General features: G+C 39.5%; 1 protein-coding gene across 1 annotated transcript in view; it reads right to left on the minus strand.

The window, feature by feature from the left end:
* Positions 1–23,084, minus strand: part of LOC143857227 (VASCULAR-RELATED NAC-DOMAIN 6) — a 48,999-nt gene extending 25,915 nt beyond the window's left edge. The window contains exons 1-4 of the mRNA XM_077367643.1: positions 22,713–23,084; positions 17,577–17,715; positions 13,500–13,591; positions 11,417–11,525 (exon numbers count right to left, since the gene is read on the minus strand). Of these exons, the coding sequence (XP_077223758.1) occupies positions 11,417–11,525; positions 13,500–13,591; positions 17,577–17,715; positions 22,713–23,003 (631 nt within the window). The 5' untranslated portion in view covers positions 23,004–23,084. The remainder of the gene's footprint in view (positions 1–11,416; positions 11,526–13,499; positions 13,592–17,576; positions 17,716–22,712) is intronic.
* Between the last annotated feature and the right edge of the window lie 894 nt (positions 23,085–23,978).

Raw genomic sequence — 23,978 nt, forward strand, 5'->3', positions numbered from 1 at the left:
TGTTTCCATCAATACCTACCTCCACGTAAGAATAGATCGTTTTTCATTTCCAAACTTTCTCTTTATAGTTTTTTAGGAAGCACCGAATGTGTTTTGCTCACGAATCACTTCGCTGGTATTGCTTCTGTAGGATTGCTTAACTGACAAGGACTACACCAGCCCCGACTCCGCTGAGAAGTATGTCAGGCGCTTGAACGACTGCCCGCCGGATAGCCTAAAAAGAGTCATCTTCCCGGTGCATGTCCCTCAACATTGGATTCTTCTGGTCCTCGATATGGTCGACGAAAAGTTCTACATCTACAACTCCTTGAAAGATGTTAAGTACTAAACAAAAGTTCTACCATTGGTGAGTTCGAGTCTCACTTTCCTTAGTTAAATTTGTAAGTATATAAAATCGTTACCCTGTAATGATAGTTTCTTAGGTTCGATACCTCGAGGGGCTATACTTATAAAAGTGGAAGGTGGATGTAAGTAAGTTTCGAGTGGAAGAACTTGACAAGAGGCCCATACAGAAAAACAGGTACTAAATTTCATTCAAAATCTGTTGGGGAACGTAAATTCATTGTGACTCTTATTTGCGCTCCACGATCTTGCTCGATGATGTCTTCTTATTTTGCTGCGATGATTGTGGGTTGTTTGTGCTGAAGGAGATGGATTAACTGACACGTGATGTTCCGCCAAAGTACACTCAGGCAGATACCACGGTCATGAGAAGATAACTACTGGAGGATTTCTTAGGTGGCCAGTGTGGCACAGTTGTCAACTTGTAGGGGTTGTGGTGGTGCTGTTGCAGGCGAAGCAGATCTCTTGTCTTTTTATTGATGTCCACTCCTCTCTTACTTGTCTAGGGAGGAAACCATTGAATTAAAATCCATATATTATAGTACTACACCATTATTCAGCATATAATCAATCACCAATAATCATTTGGAATTTGGCTTGCATTATTTGTATTTGTGCTTGTTTATCATATTGATCAAATGCTTTTATGGTATAGGGTGTTGTTTATCATGTTGATCAAGATGGAGGTTCATGAATTGAGCAATGCAAAGGGCTAGAGTCAGTCCTACTTCACCTTATAAAGTGATGTGGACCCCACTCTTGACAAGACTGAACATGCAGAAGAGATGGTGATGCAAGGAATTGAGCACCCGAATATCCGAAGACATTCAGAGCCGTTAAAGAACAAGGCATCCAATATAGGAAACGGAGTGGTGTGCCTGTAGTGTGGTATGCTGTGTAAAGGAAGTCATGGACACTTGGCAAGCTATGGTGGTTAGCACATGGGGGGCTTTGTACTGGTAGGGATAAAGGGTTCAAAGGACTTGGTGATTCAAGTTGGGAGGCTTTCTGTTACTTCTTCCATTTTCCTCTAAATTTGTTGAATTAAGTTCCTAAAGAAAATTGTAGACGTTGTCTTACTTGGAGCAATCAGGCCCTTATCATGTTCTTGGTGGCTTTCCTACTTACAAGTCATCAATTGTGCCACTTGCAACATCATTCTCAACTTTGGTGGTTTGCTATCTCAAAGGCTTGGATATCCCAAAAAAAGTTTCAGCAAGATACACAGGTAGTTGGAGTGCTTTTCTGGCAATATGTAGTACTCTCTTAATGAATACTTCTGTAGCATTGGAGCCATTTGATACTTCAATGGATCAAAGGCGCAAGGAAACACTCCAGGCCTACTGAATTCTATTTCAAGGTGAAGAAATATGACCAACGAGACTCAGAATTAGTATCCTTGTTCAGAATTACAGGTTGAGAAGGAATGGCAGTTTGCAGCACAAAAATTCCACAGGTTGAGGAAAATTTCGGACTTGTGGAGGGGTAACCCAAGAATTGCCATAAGTATTTTTTTACGACTAAACTGAATTTAACACAGAACATGACCAGAAGTGGCTGAAATTGAGTGCACAGGTAGATTAAAATATGGAACAATGCAACCTCCCAATTTATGAACCTGTGGCTTTCAAATAGTTAGGCATTCAAATTCTTTCATAGAACCTTGTGGCTGCTTCCTGTCCAAATGGGAAATTTCATGCTATGGTCCTTACACATTTGAGTGGTGAAGGGATCTCTAAGTTGAGAAGTTTAGTGGGATTAACACCACTTTGGGTTAGGTAGAATTCAGCAATGATTGCCATTTAAATCGTCCATTATAATAGCCATTTCTTGACCAGTAAGGAGCATAATTTGTTTGTCCCTAGCTTGGAAAGAAGTTTTACTGCTGCTTTGCCATTAGAATTGAAAGTCCCAGTACTTGCTAACTAACTGACTGTTGGTAGTGCTCCACAAATTTTCAGCATGTTGTCGAACAAAACTGAATGCTATCCATTGCCATCTGGTTGTAAGTTTTCTGTTGACAAGTGAAGTCAATCCAAGAGAACTGAAATTGCCAAATTCGAGAAAGTAAATTCTCATTGTTGAAATTGAACTAAAAGTTCCAGCTGCAACTTAAAAATTTTGTCCAAGAAGCAACCCAAATGTGAACTGTTGCTTATATTGCCATTGAGTGTTCTTCTTAGCAATAGCAGCAGCCAAGGACACTAGAGAAAACACACCATGATACTGTAGAGATGGAAAGCTATGAACCAGATGTTGAATGCATAGGGATAGATATCATTCTTAGTGTTGATCATTATAAGACTAATTTGTCAAATCACTTGGGGATGACATCTACGCCAAAATATCTAGCGGACATAGTATATGGCTTTCAAAAAAGGGACCGAAGTATTCCAAAAAGCGTACATGTATTCCAAAAAACATAGTTTTTCATTAATTATAGCACCCCATTACAGAAAACATACATGTATTCCAAAACAATTATTCCAAAAAACATACATGTATTCCAAAAAACGTCGTGCTTGCAATTCATACTTACAGAAAAAACGGAGGCAGGCATGATAGACCGGGCCTGCAATAAAATTTGCAAGAATTGATTAAAGCCCGCACGGGTTGTATCGAGGACCAAAATTAGTAGAGAAACACAATATCGATCATACCTATTCTCCATTGGTGCGGAAGGCCCGATTGGAACCGCGTTTAGCTAACGATTTACGATGGGCGGATTCTTGCACGATCTTTTATTATGTCCAAGTTGCCCGCAGGTACCGCACTTATGATGCACTCCTATTTGCAGCCCTCTCTCCACTCTGATTTTTTTGGGTCGGCCTAGCTATCGTCTTACTTTTGGCGGCAATACCAACGGCAAATGATGGGAAGGATCCGGCCATTGCGATCGATCTAATGTGGGATAAACTACTCCATCATAAGTCTTCCAATACGTATCGGCCAGATACCAATCCTGGCAGTAACTGTATGGAACTTGGTGGTTCAGTCCCATGGCTACTATCGCATGCCCGCACGGCATTCCCATCGTTTGGAACATACGACACATACATGTTCGCTTAGCTAAGTCCACCTAGTCAACGTGATACTTGGACCTTACTTCAAATTCGGTCCAACCACACTGCCACGGCGTATAGCCACCTGCTTCTTTACGTGCTTCGGCCAACCAGGATTCCGCTTTTGATGTCAAACGAGTCGTCCATTGGCTACCTGTCTTCTGACGGAACTGAAAGAAGTCGGAAACTTTCCATCTTATGTGTTCGACAAGTGCTGCAATCGGCAACTCCCTTGCGCCCTTTAAAACGGCATTGAAGCACTCAGTTGCGTTAGTTAACACGTTATATCTACATCCTTCAAAATACATGTTGGCCCAACTTTGTTTAGGAATGTCCGATATCCGTTAGTGTGCTCTTTTACTCTGACCTTTAATACTCTCCATTGCATCCTTAAAAGCACCCTCCCTTATGGAATATGCAGCTATCACAAAGAGTTTCCGGAGCTTTTCATTCTTAAAGGTTTAATGGAAGTTCGCACTGAGGTGATGGATGCAATAGCTATGGTGTGACCCGGGCAGAGCTTCAGCTATGGCTCTAGGCAACCCCTCCATCCGATCGGACCCAATCGCCATGACATCTCAGCCTGCCGAAATGAAATTCTGACAGAACAAATGCAGAAACCATACCCAGCATTCATACATCTCACCCTCGACTACTGCAAATGCCAGCAGGAATAACCCACCGTTGTCGTATATCCCACTTGCGCTAGTAGCGTCCCCATGTACTTTCCCCACAGATGGGTCCCGTCAATTAGGGCCAGAGGCCTAACTGTTCGGTTGAACGCACATATGTTAGGGCCAAATGACCAAAATAAATGGCCAAAAGTATCATCCCCTCTTGGCCGTAGCTCTCGGGATTAGCACAACCGCACTATTGTACCAAGATTCCTTCTTACCAACTCTTTAGTATACGCAGGCAGGCTGCAGTAAGACGCCTCGGCATTTCCGCACTTAATTTCGTGTATAAGCTCCTTCGCCATGTGGGCTTTTCGATAGGACATTGTTATACGCCACTGGACCTTGATGTACTCTCTTATCAAAGTAGCTTTGACGTCTTCTGGGCGAGGGAATAAGGCTAGAAAATTTTCAGCAGTTTATTTTGCAGTGGCCATGGGATGATCGTTTCCTTTCATTGTGCCTGAGCATGTGTGCTGGGGGATAAATGTTTTTACCTTAATATAATCTGTATTAAGTGGTCCCTGGGATACACCATGGGCAACTACGCTCCTTGCATCTAACGCCATACTTTGTGGGATTTGTCTCCTATGGGACAAACACAAACCGATGCCGGATTACGTACTCTCTGACTTTCTTCTCAAAGAGTTTAAGATTTGTGAACATTGCCCCGACCGTGAACTCCTCAGGTCCCACAATCTCATTTAATTCATTAGCCCCTACAACCATTTCATTCGCTTTCATCGGCTGCCTTGTATAGGTATTTCCCAAAGCATTGCCCAGATAATTAGTATGTTCATCCTGCTCGTCACCCATATCATCATCGTCACCGAAGTCCTCTTCATCATCACCAAAGTCCTCATCATCATCATTATTACTGCCATCGTTCGGTCCAATCGAATCATTAGCAAGAACATCACCTCCAAAATCCCTAGACAACTCTGCATCGTACTTGCTTGCCTGGGTTGTCTCAAACTCGGTCTAATTAAAATTGGGATTATCGAAATCCTTATTCAAGTCCACTTCGTAGCTGCACATTGGGTAGCAATTAGAGATACAATAATTGATTCAGAAATAAAATGAAGGAATATGAATAGCACCCAACAATTGCTCTCTACTATAATTTACCGATGTATGGTATGACCACCGCCATGCCTTTTTTTCCGTTTCGAGCAGCGGCTGATGGACTCAGTGATGCAGGGAGCGCAGGGACAGAATTAATTTTTGGCCCCGAAGCCTCTGGAAATGAGGTAGGAATCGTTGCGACACCAACATTCCGGTAACAGATAGGATCTTCATAAACTTCACTTAAGGCTTCACATATGTGCAAAGGTGAGTAAGAGTAAAGGGAAGGCAATTTCACGAATGGATTATAAACAGTCAACTATTTTACCTATGACTGGTATGTCCATCACAACGTCTTCCTTCATCAAGAGGATCTCCACATCAATTTCCCAGCGTTGGTAATTCAGTTGGACAGTTGACTTTGGGACCCACTGCCTCTCTATTCGCACTTAAATACGGCTGACCGACATTCATAGGGTCAAGAGAATTGTTCCTCCAAATTTGTACTCTATAGTTCCATACAAGCTCAGAGAATTTATGATCGTACTATCAAAAAGCATCATCACCGAATCAAGGTCGTTATCATCTCGAATATCGTATAAGATGATCTAAGATGGGTCTAAAATATATCGACACTTTATAGATAAAAAAACCCCACTTCGATTAGTCCTAATTTTGCTGTGAATTAGTGTTAAATTCTCTAAATTTTATTTTCCGACCCACAATTACTGGCAACTTCTTTTCGCCGACGTATTCAAATGATACCGCATCCTTTAGAAAGCCGTCAACGTGTAAGATAAAAGAAGCCCTTCGTTCTACCATTAGACAAAATTAAACCATTGTCAAAATAACCCATTGAAAAAAAAAAACCATTAGAATTAACAAGCAAAGCAGCCATTTTAGAATTATGCACAACTTCAACAACTATTAAGTCTCGATTAAACAATATAAACCACTACTAAGACTATACGAGCCACATTTAAACACTCTAGACCACTACTAAGTCTTGACAAGGCAATATGAACCACTATTGACAATTATAAACCACTTATAAACACTACAAACCACTTACAAACACTGTAAACAACTATTAAGCTAATATAAACCACTTATAAACACTCTCAACCCTTGGTAAGCCTAAATAAACCACTTATAAACAATCTTAAACCACTGCTAACCTATATAAACCACTTATAAACACTCTTAAACCACTGCTAACCTATACAAACCACTTATAAACACTCTAAACCACTGCTAGGCTTACATAAACCACTTATAAACACTCTAAATCACTGCCTACCCTATATTAAACACTTATAAACACTCTCAACCACTGCTTACCCTATATAAATCACTTATAAACACTCTAAACCACTGCTAGGCTTACATAAACCACTTATAAACACTCAAAACCATTGGTAAGCCTAAATAAACCACTTATAAACACTCTAAACCACTGCTTACCATGTATAAACCACTTATAAACACTCTAAACCACTACTTACCCTGTATAAACCACTTATAAACACTTCAAACCACTGCTAAGCCTAAATAAGCCACTACTGAGGATTATAAACCATTACGGACGATTATAAACCACTACCGACGATTATAAACCACTATTGAGAATTCTTAACCACTACTCAGGACTATAAACCACTACTCATTTAGTGGTTTATAATCGTCAGTAGTGGTTTAAGTTGCGTATACCACAGAAGCTATATAAACCACTTATAAACACTCATTTAGTGGCTGTTCAATAGTGGTTTATCGTAGTGAAATAGTGGTTTATCGTACGAAAATAGTGATTTACAGTAAAATAACAATGATTAGAAACTGTTTAAAGCAATTTAAATGTGATTGAAGGCTTTGTGAAATGGAAGACAGTTGTTTAACGTGGAGAACCTTCATTTAAGTTTGTAAACATGCCTTATAAAAGAAAGAGAGGGGAGACGGCGAGAAATAAACATCTTTGCATGGAATGGAGGCTTTGTGCAATGGAATGGTGGTTTGTAGTGAAGCTTTTTGCGATTTCGGATTCCAATAACGTTTTTGTGCAATAGTTGTTGCAAATGGAGGCGTTGTGCAATGTAAGGAAGGCTTTGGAATCTAAAAAGGAGGTTATGTGCAATGGAATGGAGCTTTTGGCATCTAAAAATGGTGGATTTCGGTTTCAACAATGGAGGTTTTAGGATTTTTGAAACGTAGGTGGGAGGAAGAAGAGGGGAAAAGGTGGGTTTTGGGATTTGTAGTGTAAAGGTAATGATCGCAAAAAAGGTGATTTGATAGGGGGGGAGAGAGAGAGAGAGAGAGAGAGAGAGAGAGAGAGAATCAAGGGCATTTTCGTCATATGCACTCTTGATTGGTAATTTAGAAAACACCCCCCTACCACGTCATAGTCAGTACAAAGCCCTTTTTTAGTCATTTTCCCTAAAATTAAGGTATCCCGAGATTTTCCCTTGCAGAGAAATTCCCGAGAACAAAATTTGTAACACAGCGGACACTGCACAGAATGTGGCTCTAAAAGAGTAAAAATATGCCAAAACAACACTTCACTATTTCAATCAATGCATTTGAAACTTCAGCACTTTCAGATAAATTACCCCACTATAAATAATTGTTTTTGACACTCCCAAAAGTATTTAACAACAATAAGGAATTGTAACTCCGCCTGTGTTTTTCACAGCCTGTCCCAAGCCAAGATAAAGGAGGAGGGTTGGCGTCAGGTTGGTAGCCGGCCGGAAAAATTTGCCACTCTTCTATGAAATGAGTCTTATAGAAAATTCGTTGGGGCGTAACCCTCTTAGCGACGCGCTGCATCGGGCCTGGATGTAGTGTTAAATGAGCAAGGGTCTTTGCACCTTCATGGGCGGGTGCGAGAGGTGAGGAGGCTAGTCCTGGGCCGTCACTCCCTTAGTGACGCGCCACATCGGCGCCCGGGTGTGGTGGAAAATGGGCAAGGGTCCTCGCACTCTATTGGACGGGTGCGGGGGGCGAGGAAGCTAGTCTAAGAGAGTAGGATTCGCTTAGCCAGTTGGAACATAGGTTCACTAACAGGTAAGCTGAGGGAATTAGTTGATACGCTGGGTAGAAGGAGAGTTAATATAGCTTGTCTTCAGGAGAGTGAATGGGTAGAAGAGAAAGCTAGCGAAATAGAAAATAAGAGTTTCAACTTATAGTATACAGGGAAGGAGAGGAATAGAAATGGTGTAGGGATCATAATAGATAAGAGCCAAAGAAATGAGGTTGTAGATGTTAAAAGGAAGAGTGATAGAATTATTCTAATTAAATTAGTATTAAGTGAAGAGACAATTAACGTTATTAGTGCGTATGCCCCTCAAATAGGATTAAACAATTCTGTCAAGAGGCAATTTTGAGACGATATAGATGAAGTAGTCCAAGGAATACCACATGGAGAAAAGTTATTTATAGGAGGAGATTTAAATGGACATGTGGGAAGAACAAGTGGAGGTTTTGAGAGGATTCATGGAGGATTGGGTTTTGGAAATAGGAATGAGGCAGGAGAAGATATTTTAGGGTTTGGAATGGCATATGATTTGATGTTAACAAATAATTTTAAAAAAAAAGAGATTCGCACTTGATAACCTTTATCAGTGGCACCAACTGTAGCCAGATAGATTTTATCCTCACTAGGAGAGAGGATAGAGTTACGTGTAAAGATTGTAAAGTCATACCCGGGGAGTGTTTAGTCACATAACATAGGATGTTGGTGTTGGATATATGCATCAAACGTTGAAAGAGAAAAGATAGAGATGTTAGACATCCGAGGGCTAGGTGGTGGGATCTTAAAGGGGAAAAACTAAAGATGTTTAAGGATAGACTACTTAAGGACCTTGGAGTCTTGACGAGGGGACTAATATTTTATGGAATGGAATGGAATGTTATATCAGGAAAGTGGCTAGAGAGGCACTTGGAGAATCTAGAGGAAGTGGGCTACCGTTTAAAGACACGTGGTGGTGGAACGAGTAGGTCCAAAAAGCGATTAGGTCTAAATGAGAATGTTATAAATGTTTGCATTAGTGTAGAAATGAGGAGAACATTAAGAAGTGTAAATTGGCTAGAAAAGAAGTTAAGCAGGCAGTAAGGGAAGCTAGGGGCAAAGCATATGAGGATTTGTACCACATGTTAGGGACGAAAGAGGGCGAAAAAGATGTCTACAAGCTTGCTAAGATGAGAGAAAGCAAGAACAGGGACTTGAATTATATAAAATGCATCAAAGACGAGAATCAAAGATTGCTAGAAAAAGAAAACGAGTTTAAAGAGAGGTGGAAAAGTACTTCGATAAGTTGTTTAATGGAGAACCTGTAGCGAATTTGGGAGAACTTGATAACGCTGTTGATGATACAAATCGGAGGATTGTTCGTAGAATCCGAATATCAGAAATAAAAGTAGCTATGAAAAATATGAAATTTGGTAAGGCTAGGGGGCCAGACGATATTCCTATTGAGACTTGGAGATGCTTGGGTGATGTGGGTTTGGTTTGGTTAACTAGATTATTTAACAATATTTTGAAGACTAAGAAGATGCCTGATGAGTGGAGGAAGAGTACATTAGTACCTATTTATAAGAATAAAGGGGATATTCAGAGTTGCACAAATTATCGGGGAATTAAGCTAATGAGTCATACCATGAAGGTTTGGGAGAGGGTAATTGAGCATAGACTAAGAAAAGAGACTAAGGTGTCAGATAATCAGTTTGGCTTCATGCCCGGATGACCGACTATGGAAACTATCTTCTTGATTATGCGGTTAATGGAGAGATTCAGAGAAAATAAAAAGGACCTTCATATGGTTTTCATTGATTTGGAGAAAGCTATGATAGGTTCCCAGGAGTGTTATGTGGTGGGTCCTTAGAAGGAAAAAAATGCCTACTAAATATGTTGAAGTGATTAAGGATATGTATGATGGAGCAGTAACTAGTGTCAGAACCACGTATGGCACGTCTAGTGAGTTTCCAATTACAATAGGACTGCACCACGGATCAGCTCTAAGCCCTTATCTTTTTACGCTAATTATGGATGAGCTTACGGAGGGTATTCGGGATGAGGTGCCGTGGTGTATGTTATTTGCATATGACATAGTATTAATCGACGAAACCAAAGCAAGAGTAAATTCTAAGTTAGAGTTATGGAGAACTACTTTGGAATCCAAAGGTTTTAGACTGAGTAGGACTAAGACAGAGTATATGGAGTGCAACTTTAGTAATGTAAGGAGGCGGGACAAGATTGTAGTAAATATGACTATACAGGATGTACCTAAGAGGGATATCTTTCGCTATCTTAGTTCAATTCTACATAAGGAAGGAGAGATTGAAGAGGATGTTAACCATAGAATAAGAGCAGGTTGGTTGAACTGGAAGCTTGCCTCAAGAGTTTTGTGCAACAGTAAAATCCCTACCAAGTTGAAGGGAAAGCTTTATAAGACAGCCATGAGGCCAGCCACGCTGTACGGCTCAGAATGTTGGGCCACCAAGAAGCAGCATGTGCATAAGATGAGTGTAGCGGAAATGCGAATGCTTAAATGGATGTGTGGCCACACAAGGTTAGATAGAATTAAAAATAAAGACATTCGTAAAAAAATGGGGGTGCCACCAATTGAGGAGAAGATGAGAGAGCACCGTTTAAGATGGTTTGGACATATCCAACGTAGGCCTTTGGATGCTCCGTTGAGAAGAGGAGACTCGTGCCTAATTGATCTAGTAAAAAAAGGTAGGGGCAAACCGAAAACAACTTGAGTAGAAACAGTGAGGAAAGACTTGATAGTTAGGAACATAACAGAGAACATGACCTTGGATAGGATAGAATGGAAGAAAATGATCCACGTAGAAGAACCCAACCAGAGCCGGGATTAGAGCCGGGCAGATTCCTCTCACCTTCATCATGAAATTTTTCTAAAGGATTCATTTTAGCCGACCCCAACTACCCAACTAGTTTGGGACAAAGGCTTTGTTGAGTTGAGTTGAGTAGAATAAGCAATTGTAAGATGTCCCCCAAATTCCCAAAAGTTCCATTACATAACTTACGGACAGGTGTTAGTGATGATCCAAAAAAACCAGGCACAGAAGACGGTGACAAATAGCATTCTTGAGGACTTCCACATGAACTAATGTAAACATATTAGGGAATCCTGATCTATGGAAAAGAAGTACTTAGAAGCAATAGAAAATGTGAACAACATTTTCAAAAAGGTCACCAATTTACTAACTTGAACTGTAGAAGAAATATACCAATAGATTCTAACTCAGAAAGCTTACATGTACGGTTGTTCCCTGGTTCACCGGCAGCAAAGGTATCTCTGTTGCCTTTGTTTGGACAATCTTTAGCCAAATGTGTGACACCACCACAGATTTTACATGAACCCCCCTGTAGGAAACAGATTTTAGCCAGTTTATAAAACATATGTATGGCAGTAAAAGCAAAGCTTGACGAAAAGGTAAAATCCAATGATCCAGATTGCATTGGCTTATTTTTTAAGAATGGTCAGCTTATGGACAAGGTTTTAAATTTTGATTTCTATTTTGGTCATCACAGAAATGGAAACGTTTCGGTTTCAGTTGGAAATTTCAGTGGAAATCCTGTAAAATCACGGAAACGTATGGAAACATACACAAATGATAGAATTTTAATATGAAATTTCAAGAAATGATAGAATAATAAGCACAAATACACACTTATAAACCATCACATAAGAGAGACAACCATCTATAATGATTGAACACCATCAAACACCGATTCATAAGCGTTGTCGTGCATGTCTGATACTTAAGTACATAATTCATATAAATACGTATACATATTACACATAATACATTTCGTATGCAATTCATATAAATATAAATATGCAACGCATCCTAATATAGTACACCACAAAAACACTTATGATTTTGGTTTCAGTATGCGATTAAGTTTCGGTATCGGTTTCGGTGGGGAGATAAACAGTAGCGTTTCGGCCATTTCATGTGGGTTTCAGTGGGAATTTAAAACCATGCTTATGGACCCAAGAAACAAGAATTACTCAAAGGTTACATTGGTGATATTCAATTTAAGTGAAATTAATTAGCTATGATATATTCATTCACAGTCTAATTAAAATCATAGTAGGCTTGCCCGTGTAAGGGCAACAACATCCCCCTCCACATCACCCCCTCATAATTCTAAACATTGTATATCGAGATAGATTAGGGGAAATGTTCACTCGCTTATAATTTTTTCATATATTCTTTAATGCACTGGTAGGGGTCCTACCAAACCCCAGCTTACCTACCAAAAAAAAATCATAGTAACCCAGGGATGATACTTCTTGAAACAGCTGAACCAGATAAACATTTATAGTGCAGAAAATGTTCAAAAAATGCTTAGAAGTGCTATCTGCACTGTTAGCAAAACTCAATGGAATACCAAAAGAAAGTAATTCAAGTCCATTCTTACAAAATGAAAGGACACAAGAAATGAGTTTTGCCAATTATATCTGACCCGATTGGAAACACTTAATCATGATATTTTCTTATCACGGCCACGCAAAATACAATATAGCGCAAGAGGAAAGAAAGAGCGCAAGTCTATTAATTGTGATATTTTCTTATCACAAACATGTAAATATACTTTAGTGCAAGACGGAAGAAAGAAAGCACAAGAGCGTATGCATGTGCAAGAGCGCGCGCGCGAGAGAGAGAGAGAGAGAGAGAGAGAGAGAGACTTCTTTCTGAGATATCTTCTTGTTACAAATATGCACTGTAAATAAATATCATTCAAATATATATATATATATATATATATATATATATATATAGAGAGAGAGAGAGAGAGAGACGTGTTTTTCACAGCCTGTCTGTACAGTTCTTTGTCGGCCCGTGCATCGCACGGGGTTGGCAGCCGGCTGTAAACTTCGCCACTTTTCTATGAAATGAATCCTATATATATATATATATATATATATATATATCTGTGATGGTGCGCGCACTAACTTCTTCCATTCCATATCTTTCATGCAATACATTACTTTTTATGTGTGTACAACAAAACATATATATTTAGTGTGCATCCAATTGTGCCCATAGTATTTGAAATGAGTTCCCAGTTAAGGCGTATATGTATGAAGAAGAATCACAATAGCTTGAAATTATTTGATTGGAAATGTTCTCTTTCATCAGACACTGTAAGATACAATTTAATGGAAAACAAGAAAGAAACGCCACATGGTCAAGAATTTGCAAACAGTATCATCCTAAGCAGACATGGAAACTTTCTGGACCACATTATTGAGTGGTTTTCTGGATTCAACCATGTAGAACATATAAGATCAAGAAGAGGCTCATAGCTGAGAAACAGAGAGAATACCTTGGGATAAATTCCATGTGTGTTTTTTGGGCAGTTCTTGCTCAAGTGCCCACTTTCATTGCAGATAAAGCAATTGGCAAATTTAGTACCCCCTGCATTTACAAAATGTGTAAGATAACATAAATACATATAAGCACTGTTTTGCTGACAAGCAAACGATGATAAATCAATAGTATTACATCAGTATATAACAGCATAACAGCACAAAATCTAAGATTAATGGTGTAAAGAATGCTCCCTATGACGATATCAGAAATAGGTAATGAAAAAATAGAAAGTTGAAGCATTAGAAAAAGAAAAAGAAAAAAGGAAGGCTCAACAAGCCAATTCACACAAGTGGAAGATTATCTCCTTAAACAAGCATGGAAAGGGTACTAGTTCCCTCAAGGTCAGAGATTGCAAAGTTATAAGCAAGATTTCCTGCAGTGCTCCCGCAGGACTAGGAGTGGACATGGTTCAAGTCCAACCTGAAGACCGAACGGAACCGGCCTATTTGGTTCGGCTCGGTTCGGTTCTGAAAAATATGTGGTTCGGTTCTGGGTCCAAAATTTTGGAACCGTCAGTTTTGGTTCGGTTCGCGGTTCTGGGTTTGGCCGAATCGAAAAGAAGATATATATATATATATATATATATATATATATATATATATATATGAGAAAAGAGTAGGTACTTAGATAACTTATCTACTCCCTATCCTAAAATAACAGTTGGGGCCACATTGTTTGGGTGATCGAAAGCATTCATTTGATGGCCCCTCACATAGGGTGTGCCCAAAAAATCATAGGATCATCCTAACCCCATGAACTGTGAAGGCAAAAAATGGACAGATCTGTGCAGGTTTATACACGTCCATTTTTGCCTCCACAATTCATAGGGTTAGGGATGATCCTATCGAGCTGATTTTTTGGCTACACCCTATCTATGTGAGGGGCCATGAAATGAATGCTTTGGATCACCCAAACAATGTGGCCCCAAATGTTATTTTAGGCTAGGGAGTAGATAAGTTATCTACTCCAGGGAGTACCTGCTCTCTCTCTCTCTCTCTCTCTCTCTCTCTCTCTCTCTCTCTCTCTCTCTCTCTCTCTCTCTCTCTCTATATATATATATATATATATATATATATATATATAGGGGAAAGTGATTGTGAGCGGCCCCTCATATAAGCTTATATGAGGTGACCGCTAAAAACATGGTGGGCCCACATTTTTGGGGTGATCCGAATCGGTCATTTGATAGGCCTTGACATAGATAGGGGTTGCCCAAAAAATAAGCTCCATAGGATCATCCCAACCCTTCGAACTGTAGAGGTGAAAGAGGGGGAAATGGGCGGGTATAAATTTGCCCACTTACCCGTCCATTTTCCTCTCTTTCACCTCCACAGTTTGAAGGGTTGGGATGATCCTATGGAGCTGATTTTTTTGGCACCCCCTATCTATGTCAAGGCCTATCAAATGACCGGTTCGGATCACCCCAAAAATGTGGGCCCACCATGATTTTAGTAGTCACCTCATAAAAGCTTATATGAGGGGCCACTCACAATCACTTTCCCCATATATATATATATATTAGTAAATGGTTTCTGAGATCAAGCTCAGATAGAATTTCTGAGGTAGAGTTTTTAAATAGGGTGGCTGCCTATGTTGTTTGGGTTATGTTAGATATCGATTCTATAGGACCTAACATAGATAGGGTGTACCTCAGAAATCATCTTGATAGGATAATGGTAAGCGTTGAATTGTGGAGGTTCAAAATGGACGTCTACAAAATGGTCCATTTTGTACCTCTACAGATCAAACGGTTAGGAGGATCCTATAGAGATGGTTTCTTAGGAGCAACCTATCTATGTCAGCTTCTATGGAATGAATGGCTTGGATGAGTCAAACAACATGGGAGATGCCCTATATGAAAATTCTACCTCAGATAGAATTTCTGAGCTTGAGCTCAAATACCGCGCCCCCATATATATGTTAGTATATATATATATATATATATATATATATATATATATATGAGAGAACATTTCCTACACACTTGTGTAGGTAAGTTACCTACACACTACCTTAAAATACAGTGGGGGCCCACATTGTTTGGGTGATCCAAACCATTCATTTGAATGGTCCTCACATAGATAGGGTGTCCACAAAAAATCAGATCCATAGGATCATCCTAACCATTCAAACTATGGAGGCAAAAAATGGACTAATTTGTGAAGGTTTATACACGTCCATTTTACCTCCACAAATCGTAGGGTTGGGATGATCCTATGGATCTGATTTTTTGTGGACACCCTATCTATGTGAGGACCATTCAAATGAATTGTTTGGATCACCCAAACAATGTGGGCCCACACTGTATTTTAAGGTAGTGTGTAGGTAACTTACCTACACAAGTGTGTAGGAAATGTTCTCTCTCTCTCTCTCTCTCTCTCTCTCTCTCTCTCTCTCTCTCTCTCTCTCTCTCTCTCTATATATATATATATATATATATATATATATATATATATATGAGAAAAATGTTGGTGCGCGTGCACTTAAGTGGTTATAACGCCTCCCATTGGTTCCTGTATGTGGTACCCAAACATTTAAACGAATGGGAGGCGTTATAACCACTTAAGCGCCCCAAAAAAATGGTGCGCTCAACACTTCTATCTCTCTCTCTCTCTCTCTCTCTCTCTCTCTCTCTCTCTATATATATATATATATATATATATATATATATATATCAAATTTTAGATTTTCAAACTTAAACAAATATGGGCCATTGGATCGTGCATGGCTGGAAGGGAGTGTTAAAACTAATGGTATTTTTTTATTTTCATTAAAAATAAGAGATTTTGATTGTTTTAACTGTTATATCCTTCAACAAAAAAATAAAAATAATAAATAATAAATTTGGGTAAACCCAAAACCGAACCAACCCGATCAAGATTGGTTCTGGTTCGGTTCGGTTCTAGTTCCCAATATTGGGAACCGATAGGGATTGGTTTGGTTATGGGGATACCCCAGAACCGAACCATGTCCACCCCTACGTAGGACTATCATGCTCAAGCAAACCCAAGTCCAAGGCATACTTGCCAGTGTTTAATGCGGCGCGGAACGCGGCCGAAGAAAATCCTAGTCGACTCGGCACAATGCGCGAGTAGTCGATTGACACCGCTGAGTACTCGGTTGAGGCGGTCATAATTTGGGAGAGTCAGAGGAGTTTTTATTGACTCTGTAGGGAAAAGTACCTAACGCAGCGGCAAGACGTGGAACAGGGCCAATGTAAAAGGGAGTCGACTCGGGGGAGTCCACGATGACATGGGGGAATTTTTAAATTATGGTACTTGCATGTGGTTCATACTGATATATTCATCATAACATTATATTTTGACAGTCTCGCATGTCAGGTGAGTAGAACCCACGTTGAGCATAAATTTGTATCGTTGTGGTTCCATCATAAAATCATAACAACAATCTCCTTTGCAAGATCATTAAATATAGATACCCAGATAAGTGATAATCTTATGACGCACACCTATTTACAACATAAAAAGCTATTTAAATAACTAGACAGTTAAACAGGATGTATTAGGAGGATATCTTCCAGAAGAGGCAGAAGTAAAAACAGAGTTACTCACTCGTTGTTTTAAACGATATTTTGATTATTTTCCTATACTCATCTCTTTTTCTTGTCAATAAACAGTGGTTTCAAATCGTTCCCCTATAAGTGTCATTATGCAACATCTCAAGGTACAAATGAATAAAATAAGTATAAAAAAGGGAGAGAAATAATTTATCAGTGATAAACAGAAATATTAGGGCACTACAGTGATCTGGTAAACAGTCCATCAAAGTTACATTTGGAAGCTTATAATATATTTAGCATACAACAGAGTATGCACTTTTTTTTTTTGAAAAAATTACACTCATACAAAGTTACAAACCCGCTGCATTTATTTTTTATGAAGAATGCCACTCAAAGTTACAGACCAACTGCATCAATTTTTTATTCCAGTTCAAAGTAGAAATCTCAGGATCTGGTGGCAAGGAACAAGTAAAACAGATAATTACATTACAAGAAGGGATTGAGACATACCATCTTGAAGAGGATGAGAACAGTTGGAAAGAGAATGCCCAACTTCTCCACAATTATAACAATACTTTTTTTCAACACTATCGTTTTTATTTGGACAATTCTTGAGACTGTGTCCACGTCGCCGACAAAGCAAGCAAATCTGAAAATAGCATAGCCAAATGCCATCAGTGATAAATGCTATCTGTTACTAGGAAAGCAAAACTATAGAGCCATTCTTACAAATACACAAAAATAAAAGCAAACCAATCAAGTAATTCACTTCAACAACAGAGTATGTGAATGAAGTCAGCTATTAATAGATAAAATGAAATGTGAACTACAAATACCTAGAGTAGCGTCCAAGGTCCATCACCAAACATTTAAAACACCCCAAGTCATGAACATATATGCTATAAGTTTAAACAAAAATAGACTGTTTGGAGGAACTCGCATCCAATATATTGTAAGCAAACGGCTTAGCTGATACAAAGTTACAAACATATAAAATCACACAAGATTTTTCTAACTGTGCCTTCATGCTGTTTTTATGTTTCTTAACATTTGGATTTCGTCATTTTTAAGTTTGGCCGAAAACCATCAGGAAATAGCACCAATGAAAACCGACACCTTTTATTAGTAAAACAGACATCGGCTGTTTAACAAACTACTAATAGTTCAGTCGCTTGCCAACTTGTCCGCCGAACTGAAGCCCTCTATATGAACATGAAAAATTGTCCAACTAAGGTAATACTGGAACATTGACCTGTGTGTCAAGGAGTAAAGGCATTCTGGAGTCACAGTCGACCCACTAGACTGTGGTTGACAACTCAAAGTGAAGGATAACTCCTAGCCATCAGCCAAGGACAAATGCTTCCATATCATGCCCATAATATCAGCCAGTCCCACACCAGCCAGTCCCACACCAGCCAGTCCCACACAGGCAAGGACAAATGCTTCAATATTGTGAAACAACCAATTACTCAAAAGCTTAAGCTGTTGGAGAAGGTGTTATTTAATCATTTATACTTTGACACTCCCCCTCCTGTGTGGCACCTCTTTTTAGGGTTGGCCTACATGTGGCACATGTGGCCCCTCTTTTTTTTGGGTTGACCATTACATGTGGATTTTTAATATCAAGGAGTTTTGAACTCATGATCTTTGCTATGATACCATGTGAAACAAGCAATTACTCCAAAAGGTTGAGCTGTTGAAGAAGACGTTATTTAATCTTTTATACTTTAACAAATATCATGCCCATAATCGCAGCCAGACCCACATATGCAAGGATCACCTTGTCATCTCTATTGGAAAAAAATGATTCTGAATCTTAATGCTTCAGGGTAATTGGTCCATTGAAGTTGATTTTAAGCATTATTTCCTCTTAATACTCGTAACCACATTGACATATTACAGTAGTACGATCAGTCAGGCATCTCCAAGAATCATCGAAATGACTTCTTTAATTCAGAAACTTCACCTCAACTAACTAAAAAGAACAAAATCAGTCTAGTGCCCATTTTCCTCACACCTAAACCTCCAATTATTATGTACAACTCCTACAAGGATACCAAGATACGAACTAATTTGTTCCCGTTTCATATATAAAACAGTAATTCAACCGAACTAGAAACCAATTATTACTTGTTGATGACTTCCAATTTCGTCAACTATAAGCACATATTAAGGTGTATATTCATTGGGAAGCTATTAACATGCTGGAATTTTTTATGGCGATTTTAGAGCATCAGTTCCTATCTCATTACGCCTTCTCTAAGGTTTCATTTATTCTAATTCTTATTTGGTACGAAAGAAATGAAGAGCACATCCAAGCAGCATCGACCGATATAATGAATTTCACCAATCAAAAACCAAGTGATGACAAACAATGAGAAATGAATAGCAATGACACCGTGTGTTATGGTCCTAAGTTGGGGCATACCTAGGTATAGGACTAGGTGGGACCCAACTTGGTATGGGACATGGTTAAAGGGCCTAGCCCAGCGCATTCCATCAGCTCTGGAGCTTTTGGCATATTGGTTAAGTACCTAACATTTGGTATCAATACAGCCACAACATTACCTTACCTGTTTGAGTCACAGAAGGGGTGACATGTGGAGAGGACAATCTAGAAAGGGCTACATGGTTAAAAAAAAAAGCCAGTGAAATCTATGGGGGTGAAGTTACTACAGAGTGGATTGCCGTGGAAGGCAGTTGGTGCAAACCCGGAGGCTTGCGAATAACTACCAGGACTTTAGGAGCTCAATAGGACCAAATCTTCATATCCATACAGCCATACATAACCCATAAACAAGTGAAGAAACATTTAATGGCAAATTTTCAGCACAGATAAAGTATGGACTGAACTGTAGACAACGAACTATCAATGGAAAATACTTCTACTTCAAGTAGTTATCAAACATATCAAATAAATAACTCGAGATGGGATTTAAAAACTCAAATAAAAAACTTTATTCAATAATTCATTGCTGTCCACACCAAGAAATAAAGATCTAGAGACCAAAAATTTATTAGAAAATGACAAAAGGCTGAAAATATGCTAGGGTAACTTATGGGTAAGGTTCTTATGGGTTTCCGAAATCGAAAGGGTTCCTAAAAGGGCTGAAATCGAGGAAAAATCTCATCATAAAAGCCCAGCAGTCCTTTCACTTTGAATCTTGCTAGCAAAGAGACCAAGAGAATGGGGAAGAAGCCCGTGGTCGCGTTCTGAAATTCCGGACAACATTGTGCCTCCAAGTAAGAGATGAAATGAGTAAGAGAGAAGAGAATAAGAGAAGGAAATCAAGAGGAGAGGAAGGTAACGAGATAAAAATCAAGAAAGTGTGTGAAATAGAGAGGGAAATAGAGAGACCAAGAGGGAAGAGAAAGAGAGAGTGCGAGATAGAGAGAGAAGAGAGATTGCGAGTGAGAAAGACAGAGAAAAGAGAGGGTTCGAGTGAGAAAGAGAGAGAAAAGAGGTAGGGAGATATCGAGAAAGAGGGAGAAACGAGAGAGGGACAGGGAGATACGAATAGAGAGAACACCAACGGCGAAAGCACTCTGCTGGGCCGACACTGACACTGACATGCCGTGAATCCTCTTGAAAGAGAGGGGTGCCTTCGGGAACGCGGACACAGGTGGTGCATGGCTGTCGTCAGCTCGTGCCGTAAGGTGTTGGGTTAAGTCCCGCAACGAGCGCAACCCTCGTCGTTCGCCCACCGATTACTTATCCTATTCGATTTTCAATATTTCTATAGCGCAATGGACGATTCCATCGTTTATAGTCAAAAATTTGAGTCGATAAAGGTTTTTCAAACCAAAAATTGAGAAAAAGGTAAGAGAGGGAGAGATATGAGAACAGGTAGGAAAGAAGAGGCTACCTCGAGAGGGGAGAGGAGACGCCCATGGCGTGGAGGAAGGGGAGACGTGCGGGTCCTTTTTTTGTTATTTTGCAAATTCTATCAAAACTAGATTTTCTCCCCTCTTGCTATCTCTTTTATATTGCTTTGTTGGTGGGCCCCTTTGTTAGCTCACTTAAATGAAAGTTAAAAGACTGTCGTACCCCTACTCACAAAGAAGAAGAATTAGTAGCATAAGAGCATAAAGCCACAAGTGGTGTGTGTAAGGGTGACCCCGATTTGATATGGACATCCCCCACTTCTAGGTCCAAAATAATTTCCAAGATAACTAATGTAATCAAATAACATGAGAAATAAGCAAGGTATGAACGATAATAAAAAGATCCAATGGTCGGATCACATCAGCAGTGTTACGAACCCAAATCAGTTCGCACCATGGATGATCTTCTTAGAGGAAAGATCAACCTCTTGACCCACTTTAACTTTCAAAAAAAAAAAAAAAAACCTCTTGGCCCACTTCGAGGGAAGAGTCAGTCCCCCTCTGTGTGTAAAGGCACAATTATCGGGCTAAATTTCTTCATTAATTTGGAAAAAGGCTATTTCCATGTCATTATACCAAATGAAAAACCCACTTGGTAGCCACTTGACCACTTCCTCTAAAATTCCTACCCAAGCCAATCTAGACATCGTAGCCTCTCATTTCTAAGACTCCTACTCATACCAAACACTAGAGAGCAAATTCCACAAGATACAAAAATCTAAACTAATTACTTTTCAAAAAAAAAATCTAAACTAATTTATTTCACCCCAAATGGGACCCATCTAGGAACGTAACATCTTCCCCCCTCCCCCATTGAAATCAACCTTGTCCTCAAGATTGGAGATTAAGAGTTTGCCAATTGTTAAGGAGTTCCATGAGTCTTTCCGGTAAGACCTTTCCCAACATCAAAATGGACACCACAATTCATATGCCCATGCAGCGATGCCAAAATCCTCTTGATTTCATCTTGGGGAGATATTCTTGTGCAAGATTTTTCAAAATTCTTCTCTCTTCCCTTTTTTCTTTTTCGTTCTCCATCCCTTGCTTCTTCTATTAGTCTTGCAATTAGTCACCATTTCGCATGTTGTCGTCAAAGGTTGAGGAAGCTCCATTTTCAAAGTGATCTCATCATGCCGTTCATTTGCTTCCACCTGAGGCCCGATCGTGCTACTTTGATAACAATAGATAAGAACCCAAATCAGTTCGCAACGTGCTTGATCTTCTTAGAGGAAAGATCATCCTCTTAACCTACTTCGAGAAATGGCTCAGTCCTCCTTTGTGTGCGAAGACACAATGATGAAGATAAATTTCTTCATTGATTTGAAAAAGGCTACTTACATGTTATTTATACCAAATGAATGAAAAACCCACTTGACCACTTCCTCCAAAACTCCTACCCAAGCCAATCTAGACACTGTAACCCTCATCTCTAAGACTCCTACTCGTATAAAACACTAGAGATCAAATTCCACAACATACAAAAATCTAAACTAATTTATTCCATCAGCTCCTGAGTTTTTGGTGAATTGGTTGGAGATTTATTGGGCTGCGCAATATAGAGATGGCAATAACAGTTGGAGAAGTAGCAAACAAGGGTTTCTCACTGAAATGTAAAGTCAAAAAACACAATACAAAGCTAAGAATAAATAAATAGCAATATCATTAGCAAAATAATTCCATAACTCGAAATACCCAACATAAAGTTTTTTTTTTAATCTTAAAGAAGAAGCTTTTCTATGAAGGATTATAAGTCTTACGAACCTTATTTTTCTCCCATTCAGATTTTTTGGGACAGAGCTTGGCAATGTGGTCTTGGGCTTTGCAGATGAAACAGCTCTCACCAGGTTTCATGCCAGGAACTCTAAGTGGGTGTTTTCTAAAAGTGTTGGATTTCCTTTCATCTCCTCCTTTTTGGGGTTTGAATTTCTTGTTTCTGATTTTGTTCTTGGATTTCTTGTTTGGGTCTTTAGGAAGAGGGTCGGATTTCTGAAATAGCTCAGGATTTGCTTCCTTGAATCGCTTTCGGGCCAATCTCTGTCTTTCGCTCACCATCCCTTCTTCAAATTCCTCTTCTTTTTACAAGGGGAGAGAGGCTGAAAATATAACCCCAAAGTAGAACGACTCGAGAACTCAATCGGAGCCACCCATGACTGCTCTTTTTAACTAGAGGGGTGCAACTTGGGTCGGGCTCAACCCGAACCCGACTTTTTCAACCCTATTGTGGCTCGGGTCGGGTCGGGTCGGGTTGGGTTGGCATTTTATCGGGTTGGGTTGGATACTTGGATTAGGGGCCAGGTTTTAAATTTTGGGCGAGACAAAAAAAAATTGGATTTCGGTGAGGACCGAAACCCTATAAATTTTGGCCAAATGTTTGAAAAAATATTAATTTTTTGTTACTTTATGGCCGAAATTACCGATATTTCGGCTTAGTATTTGTTAATTTCGGCCCAAAAAAAGACATTCCGAGCGCCACGAGTTTCAGCCAAAATTTTGGGATTTCGGCTAATATTTCAGTTTCGGTGAGGACCGAAATTACACCCCCCCCCCCCCCCCAACCGAAATTTAAAACCTTGGATTATGGTTGGGAAATGTGAACCTGTTTGATTTCGGGTTGGGTTAGGGTTGGGGCCTTTGGCGACTTGACCCCACCCGAAACTGACCTGTGTCTTCTAATTTTAGGGGGCAATATTTCCTCATAAATAAAGTGTTTGTATGGGCTAATGATATTGGCACTACAATGATTTCATAATAGCACAAACTCCGCTTGTCTTTTTTGTTACGTGGCTTCTGAGCGCTTTTGGAACCATGTGATTTGATCAAGAGCTGAAGGTGATAGGGTGGAAGTACCACCCTTGATATTTGATCCAACAGCAACTTAGGCGGTATTTGGCATTACGTATTTGTATAATTTCTGGCAATAACCTTGGCTGCTGTTTAAATAATAAAAGAGAAAATGTTTTTGTGCAATTATCGAAGCATGTCTCTGCCAATATCAGTGGTCCTTTTATATGATGAAAGCGAGCAAAG

This window comes from Tasmannia lanceolata, unplaced genomic scaffold, assembly GCF_043159265.1.
Source record: "Tasmannia lanceolata isolate RefF3 unplaced genomic scaffold, GAP_Taslan_0.1 ptg000024l, whole genome shotgun sequence".
NCBI classification, from domain to species: domain Eukaryota; kingdom Viridiplantae; phylum Streptophyta; class Magnoliopsida; order Canellales; family Winteraceae; genus Tasmannia; species Tasmannia lanceolata.